General features: G+C 42.6%; 1 protein-coding gene across 2 annotated transcripts in view; it reads right to left on the reverse strand.

The window, feature by feature from the left end:
- MYO1D (myosin ID) overlaps nt 1-13,373 on the reverse strand; it is a 398,701-nt gene extending 385,328 nt beyond the window's left edge. For both annotated transcript variants that reach the window (XM_036768084.1, XM_036768085.1), the window contains exon 1: nt 13,028-13,373. In XM_036768084.1, the coding sequence (XP_036623979.1) occupies nt 13,028-13,122 (95 nt within the window). In that variant the 5' untranslated portion in view covers nt 13,123-13,373. The remainder of the gene's footprint in view (nt 1-13,027) is intronic.
- Between the last annotated feature and the right edge of the window lie 249 nt (nt 13,374-13,622).

Here is a 13,622-nt window from a genome sequence, read left to right on the forward strand (position 1 = left end):
TATACTACAAATGAGAATGTACCTTGTGTACTTTCCCCCACACTGTTTGATTATATTCACACTTGTTCTATTTTATCAATAAGTCTTCATCAGCATATCTGATCATGTCATCCCCTCATTCAATTAACCCCAGTGGCTCCTTATTACCTCCAGGATCAAATACATATTTCTGTTTGCTTTTAAAAGCCTTTCAAAACCCAACCTCTTCTTACCTTTCCTAGTCTTCTCATTCCCCTCACAGTGTGCCATGATCCAATCACTTTGATCTCTGCTGTTCCCCCAACATGATATCCCCATCTCCTTTTATATTAGTTGTGTTCCATGCCTGGAATCCTCTTCTCTCACCCTTCTTCCTGGCATCCTTCAAGACAAAGCTCAAATCCTATCTTCTGTAACAGGCCTTTCAAGGTCCCTCCTTTGCCTCATCCCCACTGCTATGTCTTCCTTCTGAGATTACTTCTCAGTTATAATTTCTATAACTGTCTATCTCTATCATCCACATCTGGTATCTGTCTGTCTATCTATCCATCTATCTAATGCACATAACAGTTTACCATGTTAGAGTGGAAGCTCCCTGAGGTCAGGGACCATGTTTTTCCCTTTCTTGGTATCCCCAGCATTTATCACTTACTTATCATTTACTATATGCCTGGCATATAGTAAATACATAATAAATGTTTGTTGATAATGATGATGCTTGACTCCAGGAAGCAGAATTAGGAGCAATGTGTGGAAGTCATAAAGAGACATTTCCCTATAAAGTTACCCCCACATGAAATAGGGTTTCCCCTCCCCACTAAAGGGCTACAAGCAAAGGCCAAATGACCATTTGTCAGGTGTACCACAGAGTTGATCCTTGTTCAGATACTGTTTAGACAAAATGGCCCCTTCCAAGGATCTGAGATTCTGTGGTTTGTTTATGACTGTGTTTTATCCCTCTTAATGTAATCTTACTTCCACTAGAGTCCACTTCCACTGATACCTCCTCATAGCAGGGAGATGATACTGGATCCTCAAAGGTTCTGCCAGCTGAGCACCAGCACTGAAAAGTCCTACATGGGCTGGAAAGGCTTCTAGTTAGAGCCCAGGGACAGACTGTATCCCTCTTGTTCAAGAGACAACTTGGCTAAGTGTGGAAGCTCACCACTAGAAGAGCTGTAGGGGATGGAGGATCACTGTTTTTGGCCATGATATCTCCCAGACTGTCTACTAGATCTTCTTCAGTGGCATGAGTACCAGCACTGAAAGCAAAATCAAAGACCCTTGAAGTATTTAAATGTCATAAACTCCAGTTGGGCAAGGATCCTTTTCATTGCCTTTGGGCTCCCATCAAAATACATCTTATACACCAAAAGGTGCTCAATAATTGTTATAGTAAAGGTGATAATGTAATAAAAAGTACAAAGGGCTATGGGAGTTCACTACTACCTTGAAGGAGATAGTCCTTGAACTAAGCCGGGAAGGATGCCACAGATTAGATTAGGGCAAATGAAGACTGGGGGAAGAGGGAACCAAGAAGAACTAGCAGAACTGAATCATTCTGGGTAAGGTACAACCTGCCTTTCATGGCAGTGCTTCCCAACCCAGACCACACTACAGGGGAGTCAAATATCTCAGTTTCTACTGTGAGGCAAACTGTCCTCTATAACTTTAAGGCAGCAACTTTACCTGGAACCCAGGGAGAAAGGAGCTAGAAGGCAAGAGCAATATGAAAAGGGAAGGGAGAAGAGCTGGAGTGTCCATGTACATTTAATGGCTTTAAGAAAGGCCTCTATGCAGTGTGGACCTTAAAAATTTGCCATGGGTAGGGCAGTTGGGAAACACTGGCTTAAGGTACACCAAAATTCATAATCCCTTCTTTTTCATCTGTTAATGCTTGCTTCAGCTCATCTGCCTCTCATTAATTACCCTCTCACTCTTTCATATTATTAAGTGGTTCCTGGCACCTCCATGTAATGGTAGCACCAGCAGGCACCACCAGCCCACTGATTCATCCTGTACTGTCCATCTAGCACAGCCTCAAAAGTCAAAGGTTCAGAAAGCTAGCATCAATACAGGAAGTTGGATTCACCCCCAAAATGCCCAAGCATGGAATGGAGAGGGGAAGGAGGAAGGAACCAGGAACTAGAGGTTACAGAAGAAAAAGCTGCCATGAAACCACCATATGAAGATGCCCAGTTGAAGTTGCAATAATTACTGCTGGGGGTAAAAAACAAATTTCAGAGCACTGAATACACCCTGTGCTCATACCTGTGTAGACAAATGAAAAATGGCAAAAGGAACTTTTCTCTCTCTTTCTCTTCCTAATCTAAACCTACAGAAGTGAAGAAACAGGACCAACCTCCCAAAATAGGGGAACAATGCCATAGAACTTAACTAAACATGGCCAGAGCTGGAGTTAAATGAGCTCGTTTCAGATCCTGACTCTTCCCTTACTGTTTGCCTCATCCTGGACAAGTTATTTAACCTCTCTGGACTTCAGTTTCCTGATTTGTAAAAAGAAGGGAGAACGGACCAGATGGCTTCTAGGGTGCCTTCTGCCTCCAACCTTCTGATTTTATGGAAAGAGAAGTCATTAGGTGGCTTTCTACCATTTGCCATTACCATTTGGGATAGATATACAAATGGACTCTTCGTAGACAGAAAGATTCAGGCAGACTCATGCTCAAATAGAAATTTGCTGTAATCAAAGAAGTAGTTAAAAGAAGAAAGATTCTGACCCAATTCAACAAACATTTATAATACATAACTAGAAATATTCATATAATATGGTCCAGGATAGACTTAATCTATCAGACTCAGTGTTTGAGCACCATGTGATACCAAGACCTGCAGTGGTGGGTTCTTGGGTACCCTCTACAACATGGCTCCAATGCCCAGAGGTCCCCTATAGCATTGGTGCACACCTTCAAACCCTCAGACAGCTTTAGGCAGCTTTCCCTGGTCACATGGCTTAGGGAGCCACAGGAAACCCCACCCCTCCAACCAGGGGCTCAGAGCTATGAATGATGAGGGCTTGATCATCTTAGCTCCAAAGAACCTCTTCAAATCTCTGTTAGCTGATTATCTCTATATTTCTAATAAGCATCCCTCAAAAACAATTTAAAAAATAGTAGAACACACACACAGGTACTTAACCTGCAGTAAGACAGCATGTGGTTTGGCAAACACATGAGAGAACAAGGAAATGGACACAAGTGACCAAAAGGGGAGAGAGGGAAAGTATAGAGTCAAGAAGACCTGGGTTTGAATCCTGCCTCAGATAACTTACTAGTTCTGTGACACTAAACAAGTCACATAACCTTTCCACCACCATGTGCCTCATTTTCCACTCATGTGAAACGGGGATAATACCACCTATCTCATCGGTGGTCACATGCAGTACATGGTACATGTGAAGACTGCATGTAATAATATCCGTAGAGTGCTTTTCAAACTAAATTGCTGACAGACCTCCAAGTCATAATTAGAAGGCAAAAAGAAGTAAGCATATGGGAGGAAGGTGTGTATTCCAACCTATCCTGATTTGTCATTAAATTAGTTGTATGACCTTGGGAAAGTTAATTTCATCTTTGGGTTTTAGTTTTCTTATCTATTAAATAGGGAGGGTGGAGCAGCTCTAAAATTCTATGAGCTAAACGTCCCTGAACATTCTCAATTCCACAGGTTGTTTCTTTTTCTAAAATACTGTATTTAACAACTGTCAATCACTTAGCTATATTCTGCCTTATATGGTCTCTAATTGTTTCACTCTGCTAATTTTATGTCTCCAATTAGACTATAAGCTTTTTTAATCCTCTGTAACCATCACCAGATAAATATAGAGCTGAATTGCAACACACACTTATGAATGTGCTTACTATGGTTAAATAAAGCTTTGCTCATCTCAATATACATTTGGTTCATGAATGTTCCCAAAATTTAAGATTTTGCAACCATCTAATATTCACTGAACATATATTTGTTAAGCACTTACTATGTGCAAGGCATTGTGATGAGAAATAATTGCTGGACTCCCAGAGGTTGCATTCTGGTGGGAAGAGGGGGGTGGGGGAGAATGACAACAGGTATGCAGAAGAGTAAATACAAGATAATGGGAGGTGGCAGGGACACGAACAACTAGAGGGATGGGGAAGGCTTAATGTAGAACATTGTCCCTAAACTGAGCACCTGCCTCCTAGGGTTTTTGGGAGGATAAAATGAGATGATATTTGTAAAGTACTTTGCAAACTTTAAAGCACTATAGAAATACTAGCTCTTTTTCACCATCGCCATTATTACCATCACCATTATCATCCTCATCACCACTATTACCACCACCATCACATCATAACCATCACCATTATCATCATCATCACCACTATTACCACCACCATGTCACCATTATCACCATCACCATTATCATCATCACCACTATTACCACCGCCATCACATCACCATTATCATCATCACCGCTATTACCACCACTATCACATCATCATCATCACCACCAGCACCACCATCACATCACCATTATCACCATACCTATCATCACCATCATCACCACTATTACCACTACCATCACGTCATCACCATCGCCATTATCATCATCATCACTACTATTACCACCATTATCACATCGTCATCATCACCACCATCACCCACTATCACCCACCATCACTATCATTAAAGGAAGCTTAGAATTCTAAGAGGAAGAGGAAAAAAGAGAAAGAGCATTTCAGTAACGAGAAACAGCAATTTATGTGAAGGTACAGACTGAAGATGGAGCACCTAGTAGATCAATTTTGCTGGAATGCAGTATTCATGAAAGTGAGGAATATGTAATAAGACTAGAAAGTGGTCGGAGTAAGATTGTTGTGGGATTTAAAAACCAGCCTTAGAAGTTTGTGTTATATCTTAGGGTTCACTAAAGAGTCTGTTTCCCCTCTTTTAAATTTTGTTTTTATATCTTTAAAAAAAACTATTGAGGGGCAGCTAGGTGGCGCAGTGAATAGAGCACTGGCTCTGGAGTCAGGAGGACTTGAGTTCAAATCTAACCTCAGACACTTGACACACTAGCTGTGTGACCTTGGTAAGTCACTTAACCCCAATTGCCCTACCTTCCCCCCTGCAAAAAACAAACAAACAAAAACTATTGAAGACTCTTGAGCAGGGAAGAAACATTAGAGAGCTTGAGAGACAGCATAACATAGTGGATAGGGCAACGGACTTGGAGTTAGAGAGAATGTTCAAATGCTGCCTTTGATAGTTATTAGCTGTGTGACCCTGGACAAGTAATTTATCTTCTCTATACCATATTTGCCTCATCAATAAGATGAGAGGTTGAACTCACGTCTTAAGGAGTCTTCCAACTCTAAAAATATATGATCTTGTTATTTGGTCAGCTGTATAGAGGAAGGATTGGAAAAAGGAGGAGGGAGCAGGAACTGGGAGATGAATTAGCAGTCCAGCTGAGAGACAATGACAGCAGTCTTCACTGCAGAACAGGAACAGCGTAAGTAGAGAGAAGGGGGCAGTCAGATGTAGTAAGTGTTAATGTAAGTGATGTAAGAACCTAGAAAAACAGTCCCAAGACCTGTATATGCCCCCCATGACAGTTATGTTGTAAATGTAAATCAAAGGAAATTTAATTCCACTGCAACTGAGACATACTACACAGCTAGTGTAGCAAATCTTGGAACTCTCAGTACATCCATTCCAACATTTTGCAAACTCCACATGCCAGTGAACACATACCAAATCAAACCAATGAACAATGTTTCCAAATAGCATCATTAATACTTTATAACCAAACTCTGCTGAAACCCTGTTTGGGTTCAATAGAGCATCCATTTCTAACATTGTTTCCATGGAACCAAATGCCCCTTGTAATATTGTTTCATCTAACAGCATACTTTATCAAGGAACAGAGGAAAGATTGGACAGTCCTAACGCATAGCTGGAATCAGATTGAGCTTCCAGTCCTAACTCTGCTACTCTGCGTGACCCCAAGCAAGCCATCACACCTCCTTGGACCCGAGTTTTAAAAGGAGGGATTTGGACCAGCTGATCTCGAATATTCCTTCTACCAATAAATCAACAAGTATTATTAAACACCAGCCACTGTACTAGGGAACCAAGGATGCAAGTACAGAGAACAAAATGATTCCTACTCACAACGAGCCTTCTAGCACTAGATCCCATGAAATTGCCAACAACGTCAAGATAGGTATGATTTCCAATATTTAAAGCATAGGTAGTAATTTTATTAATGCCATGTTTTTACTAAAATTAAAAGAAAACTAAATGTCTCAATCTTCAGTGACATTATCACAACAGACTTTCATATGAGCTCATGCACTCCGTATTCTCAGAGAGATTAAAAGACACAGGCAATCCCCAACTTGCACTGGGTGGGACTCCAGGACTCCTGTGTTATTACTTTATACAACAGGCAATGAGTGAGTTAGTTACATCACCTTCTGCTTCCCAAGAAGTTCAAATACACAAAGCCCTATTCCCTCAGGTCTGTGTCTACAGTAGTCTTCTGCTGTCCTAGATGTATACCCTATGGAGTTCCTCCTATGTCCAGCCAAAGGCATGGTGCCTACCAGCCAGGACCTACTTTCTTATGTCCCATAGTCCTTCTCACTGTTCTCTTATTCTATCCCTCACCTACCCACTTAAAAAAAACCACCAACCCACTAAATTATATGTCTGATTATTATATTGCCTGATGATATACATGTATATGTACTTGTATAACAAGTATTGGTACTTCTATCCATCAATGCAGTTCATATCCACTCTAAGCCTTTGTTAATTGTTTTCATGTGCTTAGACATAGTAGGAACTTAATGAACTTAATGAGCAATTAATGAATAATTGCTATATGCAATTTTAAGGGGCAGTTACTGCAATGAGAGAAACAATGTTATAAGTAGAAGAAGACACATTGAATCCAAAAAAGGTTATAGCAGCAGTCTTCGGTTCTGATGTATTAATGATGGAAACATTGTTCACCGAGATGATGTATGTGGAGTTTCCAAAACGCTGGAATGGGCATACTGGGAAGTCATGAGTTGTGGGTGAATAACCTAACTGGGCAGGGCAATTTGGTGATGGACCTCTGAACTATGTTAGTCCTCAGATGTGTAGTTGTCATGCCCCCATCGGTGGATCCAGAATCAATGACAGCCTTGCTTGAAGGATTCCCCTTCCTTGGAAGTCAGCAAGTAGACCTTCAAGTATGGTTTAGACTAAGCTAGACTAGACTCTAAGGGATTCTAAGGTCCCTTCCAACTCTCAGAATCCGACATGGCTTAGAAGAGAATGGAATAAGCATTTATTAAGTAGTTACTATGTGCCAGGCACTGTGCTAAATCCTTTATAAATATTATCTCATTTGATCCTTGCAACTCTGTGATGCAGGTGTCATCATCATTCCCATTTTGCAAAAGAGGAAACTGAGGCAGAGGTTAAATGACTTATTCAGTGTCACACAGCTTGTAAGTGCCTGAGACTGGATTTGACAGGCTCAGCACTCTATCTACTGTACCACCTAGATGCCAGGACTCCTGTCCTAGTAGATCCTTCAAAAATCCAGAGTCACTGTGAAGCCAAGATCAGATAACCGATTTATGGATTCTTTGAAAAGCTTTAAAATCCATGGTATAGACTTCAGTGGCTCGCGATCTCATTAACCCATTTCATCCACCAGAGGTGGCCCAGCCAACATGTTGGAAAAGATGATCCTCTGTTTTTTTTTTTTAATATTCTTAGCTTGGATACCAGTTCAATTCCTGGGCTGTCCATCTGTTATCACTCCCTCTCAATGTATCATTAGATCTCAGTTCCTTTCCATCCATATTCTAGAGGTTAACTTTAATGTCACTTTTTGTGTTGTATCACCATTGGAAAGACGTTGCAGTTGAGTATGCCCATTACTCATTTCTCCATTGCCATTTTGGTCACCTGTAATTTTGATTTTTCACATTCTATAAGCATTCCATGCTTCACAGAATTCCCCCCCCCCAAAAAAAATGTTGAGAGGGGTTACTAGCAGAAAAGCTTCAGCCAGCTGCAGCCAGTACAACCCAATCTACTCCATGATCTCATGAACAAAAGCCTTCTTAAGCTTCTGTTCTCTAAGACAAGCATTCCCATACTGAGCCACCCTATCCATATATCTCATGATCTTGAGGACCTTAATCCTCCTCTGGAGGATTTACCAGCAGCTTTAAAAGAGGGTGCTGCGGACTAACACAAGAGTCTAGATATAGTCCAACCACTACAGACCTATCGCTTCTCTACCCTTGGACGCTATACTTTTCTCAAGGCATTTGGAGACTTACATTAGCTGTTTGTGGATATCATATCACAATGCTAGCACAGACTGAGCTTGCAGTCTGCTGAAATCCCACATCTTTTTCAAATGGTCTACCTGGCTACACTTTCCCTCTTTCTACTTGCAAAGCTGATTTTTTAAAAAGTATAGGACTTAAAATTTTTCCCTATTAAATTTCATCCTCTTAGATCCTGCCAACCAGGGCATCAACTAAGCTTCTCAGCTTTGTGTAGGATGCCAATTTGATAAGCATATCATCTAAGTCTATACATAGGTTATGAATAATAATAGCTGACTGATAAAAATGTTAAACACCACAGGCAGAGCCAAGCACAGATTTCTTGGAGAACTTTGTTAGAGACTTCCTTCCAAGCTCACAAATGATTATGGAAACAGGTTTAGAACCAGAAAGGACTTTAGAGGTTACTGAGTCCAACTTCCTCATTTTCAGATGAGAAAACTGAGTGACTTGCCAGGGTCACATAGGTAGTAAGTATCTAAGGTAGGATTTGAACCCAGGTCTTTCTGACTCCAAGGCTGGTAGACTTTTATCTCCTACAACATGTTGTCTCTACTATTGTTTTGTGGAAAGCAAACTGTACCATTCATTGATGGTTACTCTTTGGGTCTATCAACTCAACCATTTCTACATCTACCTAACAGTACTATTATCATCATCGACTTTTTTGCCTCCTGTATGACTTGTTAAACCAAACTCTCTGGAATGTTTATGGATCTCAGGGAGGAGGTTCTATAAGCTTCTGAAGATCAGTGTAATCAAGGTAACATCATCTACAAACAGGAGCACACTGACAACCTCACCATTAGGAGGGAGCATAGCCTACTAGGGAGAATGCTAGACTTGGGTCTAGGAGAAATGTGGCCTTAAATCCCATCTCCTTTATCGTGTGGCCATAAGCAAGCCACCTAATCCTTGAGAGCCTGTTTTCTTACTTGTAAAATGTCGGTGATAATAATATTTTTAGTACATACCTCACAGAGTTGTTATGTAAGTAACTTGTGTCAAGTGTTTGGAAAACTTCACAGCATTGTACCAATGTCAGTTACTGTTGTTATATCATCTTAGAGGGATTCCTTCATTTGGAGCCTGGGCTGGTCATCCTCCAGGACAGTGAGCATATGCCTGTCTCCCTGATTTATGCCTTCTCTCATATTAATAATAGCTAGCATTTAGATAGCACTGTAAGGTCTGCTAAACGTTTTCAAATCATTTCATTCGAACCCAACAAGTTTGGGAGGGAGGTACTGCTGTGACACTCATTTTTACTGATGAGGAACCTGAGACAGAGAGGCTGGGTGACTAGCCCAGGGTCATATAGTTAATAAGTATCTGAGCCACGATCTGAACCGAAGTCTTCCTGAACCCAAGTCCAGCACTCAATGCACTAAGGCACCTACCTGCCTTGATATTCAAAAAGCTGAACTGAGCCACCTCTTTTGTCACATTTTTGAAAGAATATGATGTGATTTTAACACGTGTAGTGCATATATGTATATCATGTGTACTTATGTGTGCACAGACTTTATATACGGGTCTATATACACATGTGCCTGTATACATATATATGTGTGCATACATATACATATATACATGCATATACACATGTATGTACATTTGGGCAGCTAGCTGGCACGGTGATGTGATGCTGGGCCTGAAGTCAAGGAGATGTAAGTTCAAATCTGACCTCTAACATTTGCTAGCTGTGTGAATCTGGGCAAGTCACTTAACTTCTGTTTACCTCAGTTTCCTGTAAAATGAAGATGACAATAACAGCACCTACCTCCCAGGGTTGTTGTGAGGATCAAATGAGATAATTGTAAAGTGCTGAAAATGGCACCTGGCACATAATAAGCACCATATGAATGTTAATTATCATCATCATACACACACACGCTTGTGTGTGTATTATTGTATATAATATAATGTATTACATATCCATATGTAATACATTATATATAGATATACACACTTTGTTGGAGAAAAATCTTTAAGAATCAATTAATTCTTTATAAACTAAGCATACAATTGTGTATATTTCACACCTTTCAGGCACTATTGTGACTATAAAGATGTGTTCTTCTGGAGAATGTAAAAGCCTGCCTCTCCATTTTCATATTCTTATCAAGAATACTCTCAATATAGGGCTAGAAAATTCTCAAGATTTTATGGAGATGAGAAAGTAACCAAGTGTGAATAGTTATTTTTAGAGTAAATCTTATGTTTCTTAGAGGTTAAATAATTTGCCCAAGGTTTCAGAGGTAAACTGAGGTGTTTTTTTTTTACTCCAGTGCTGACCTTCCATTCTCTGTACTTTGCTGCCTCTCTTTTTCTTGCAGTTAGTTATATCATGTACAGTTTGCTAAATATGATATTTATGCCCATTCTATTAAAAAAATTGAGCATCAGGCCTCTATCAGGATAGCCTCCTATTATAGCTTCTTCTGTAAGAGAAGACAGCATAATACGATGAATAGAGTCAGACTCAGATCAAAAGCAGCTCCTTTTGAGGGCCTATGGGGCCCTAAGTAAGTCATTTAACCTCACAGGCTCAGACAACTCTCTAAAACTAGATAAAGTGTGGATCTGCATTGGAAGAAGGAGTTTCCTATTTCCTTGAAAACAAGTTTGGAGAGAGAAAGAGGAAGAGAGAAAAGAAGATTCAATTTGCATAATTTCAACACATAGCCCTCCTTCTAGGAAGGTAATGTTCGATAAATTAGAAGCGGCTGCTATTTTGAATCATAGAATTTTAGATACAATGACAGTAAGAGCTTAGATGATGGTTTTCCAGCTACTGTCTCAGCTGATTATCAAAACAACCTTCTGACAAAGGCAGGACAAGTATTATTCCCTTTTACAAATGGGAAAACTGAGGTCAGGGGTCTTATCCAAATTCAGAATGCAGTGATTGGAGGACTAGAACCCAGGTGTTCAGACTTCCAGGAAATGCTAACTTTTCACCCCAGCATGCTGCCTCCCAACCTTGGGTACAGTTCATAAAGAGGACTTAAATTTTACATTTAGAAAAACAGGGTGTTTAAAGCTTCAGCTATTACACTAACAATTGTTACAGAGAATTAAATTATTAAAAAAATTTTTTATAACAGACTACAAAAAGTGAAGTTTCTGATCACAAGGCAAAAGTGAGATTTCATGATCTCTTTGGGCCTCAGTTTCCTCATCTGTAAAATAGGGGGTTTGGATGTGATTATCTCTAAGATCCCTTCTAGCTGTAAAGTCTATAATTCTAACTGAGTAAACTTGGATCTTGACCCTACACTTTGTAATTTTATGGACTGTCATAACTTGCTGCAGGCTATAAACCTTTGAAGGAATGGAAGAATCCAGAAACTATAAAAATTAGAATTCAGATCTATGGAAACTCCATTTAAAGTAACATAAAAATCAAGTCTCAAATTATTTCAGTGCTCTCCATCTCCATTCAGCACTAATTCTATTGTTTAAAATTTCATTCAAAAGAAAATTTCAGTATACTTCAAAAGAAAGTGTGGTATACGGAAAGGAATGCCGAACTTGGAATCAGGATGCTTCAGCTAGAATTCTGGCTCCGACATTTAAATGCAGTGTAACTTTGGTTAAGTCATCTGGCTTAGCTAAGGCTCAGTTTTCTCATCTGTATAAAGGAGGGATGATTTTGTTCTGAGCAGCAGAACAGCAATAGGGAATAGAACACCTGCCTTGGGGACAGAAAGATCATAGAATCATAGATTTGGAGTTGGAAGGGACCTCGAAGTCCATTGAGTCCCAACTTAGCCAATTTTGCAGATGAGGAAGCTGAGGTACAACACAGGTACAAATGAGGTACGTACATATGAGGTACGATACAGGTACAATGAGGTACATACAGGGTTATATGAACAACTAGTCCAGGGGTGGGGAGCCTTCGGCCTCGAGGCCGCATGTGGCCCTCTAGGTCCACATGAGGACCTAGACAGTGACTGAGGCAGGGGCTGAACCCAGAGCTGCTGACTCCAGTTTCAGTGCCTTTTCCATTACATCACATTGACACCCAGGACATGGATTACCCCCTAGGTAACTCTAATAGCTGCAAAAGCGCTTTGTAAAAGTCTTCGAGTGCCTCTATACACGCTTGCTAATAAGGGTACTGCGGACTCTTGGCTGAGGAAACTTTAGCTACCAATGCAGATTGGCACCACCTTTGTAACTTAGAGTCTTAAGGAGAGAGTAGCCCGGAGCACTGGGAGGCAGGGTCACACGGAGATTCGATCAGTAAGTATAATGAGGTCCGAAGAAAATCATCTTAAAAACGGGAACTACGGAAGACCCCATGTTAAAAAACAAAAATCGCTCCACTTTGGGCAGCTGCTCTTGGCATCCGCAAGTACGTGAAGCATTCCTTTCAACCTCCAGGACTTTGTCCGCTTTAGTTTAAAGCAACTTCGAAAAACGGACAACGCCCCGGAAAACAGCGCGCTGGGAATCCTCGCCTCCCGGGCGGAATGACGCGCGGGCTGCTTGGGTTTGGGGGATGCCCTCGGCGGATCCGCTCGGTCCCTCTCCTCCGGCTGGGGCAGCTGGAGCTGCGTCCCGGCCCCTCCCCTCTGGCTCCCCCCGCCCTTCCTCGGTCGGGGCCGGGCGCTAAGCATCCTGCCCTCTCGGGGGTCGTCCTCCCTCCCCCTCCCCCCGCCCCCGCCTACCTGAGCCGGAGGTTGGCCATGAACTCGGACATAGTGACCGAGTCCATGAGCACGAAGTCCGCCTTGCCGAACTCGAGGCTCTCTTGCTCCGCCATGGCGCGGGCGGTACAGGTGGGATCCCGGCGGCCGAGGATGGAGGCGCGGGCCGGGCTGGGCCGGGCCGGGTCTGGCTGGGCTGGGCTGGGGGGAACCTGAGGCCCCCTGGGGGCAGCGCGGCTGGCAGCGGCCCGGACTCAAGCGGGCAGGGCCGGGGATGCGCTGGCGGGGCGGCCCGGTTCGTGGCGGAGGCGTCCCCGAAGAAAGCCCAGACCCGGCAGTTTCCGCTCCTCCCGCTGAGGCTGCCCGGGCGCTGTGGGAGACGGGAGACCGAGACGGAGACAGCGGCGGCTGGTCCCGCCCTGGTCCGGCCCGGCCCCGCCCCCGACTGGCCCTCTCCTCCCCTCCCTCCCCCTCCCTCCGAGAGGGCCGCCCCAGCTGGGCCCACAGCCTCCGCCTCCTCCTCCTCCGCCTCCTCCTCGGGCTCCACACCTGGGCCGCGCGCACGCAGCTGCGCGACTCCGCCGGGGCCCGGGGGTGCGCGCGCGCCCGCGCCCTG

This window comes from Trichosurus vulpecula, chromosome 7 (assembly GCF_011100635.1).
Source record: "Trichosurus vulpecula isolate mTriVul1 chromosome 7, mTriVul1.pri, whole genome shotgun sequence".
NCBI classification, from domain to species: domain Eukaryota; kingdom Metazoa; phylum Chordata; class Mammalia; order Diprotodontia; family Phalangeridae; genus Trichosurus; species Trichosurus vulpecula.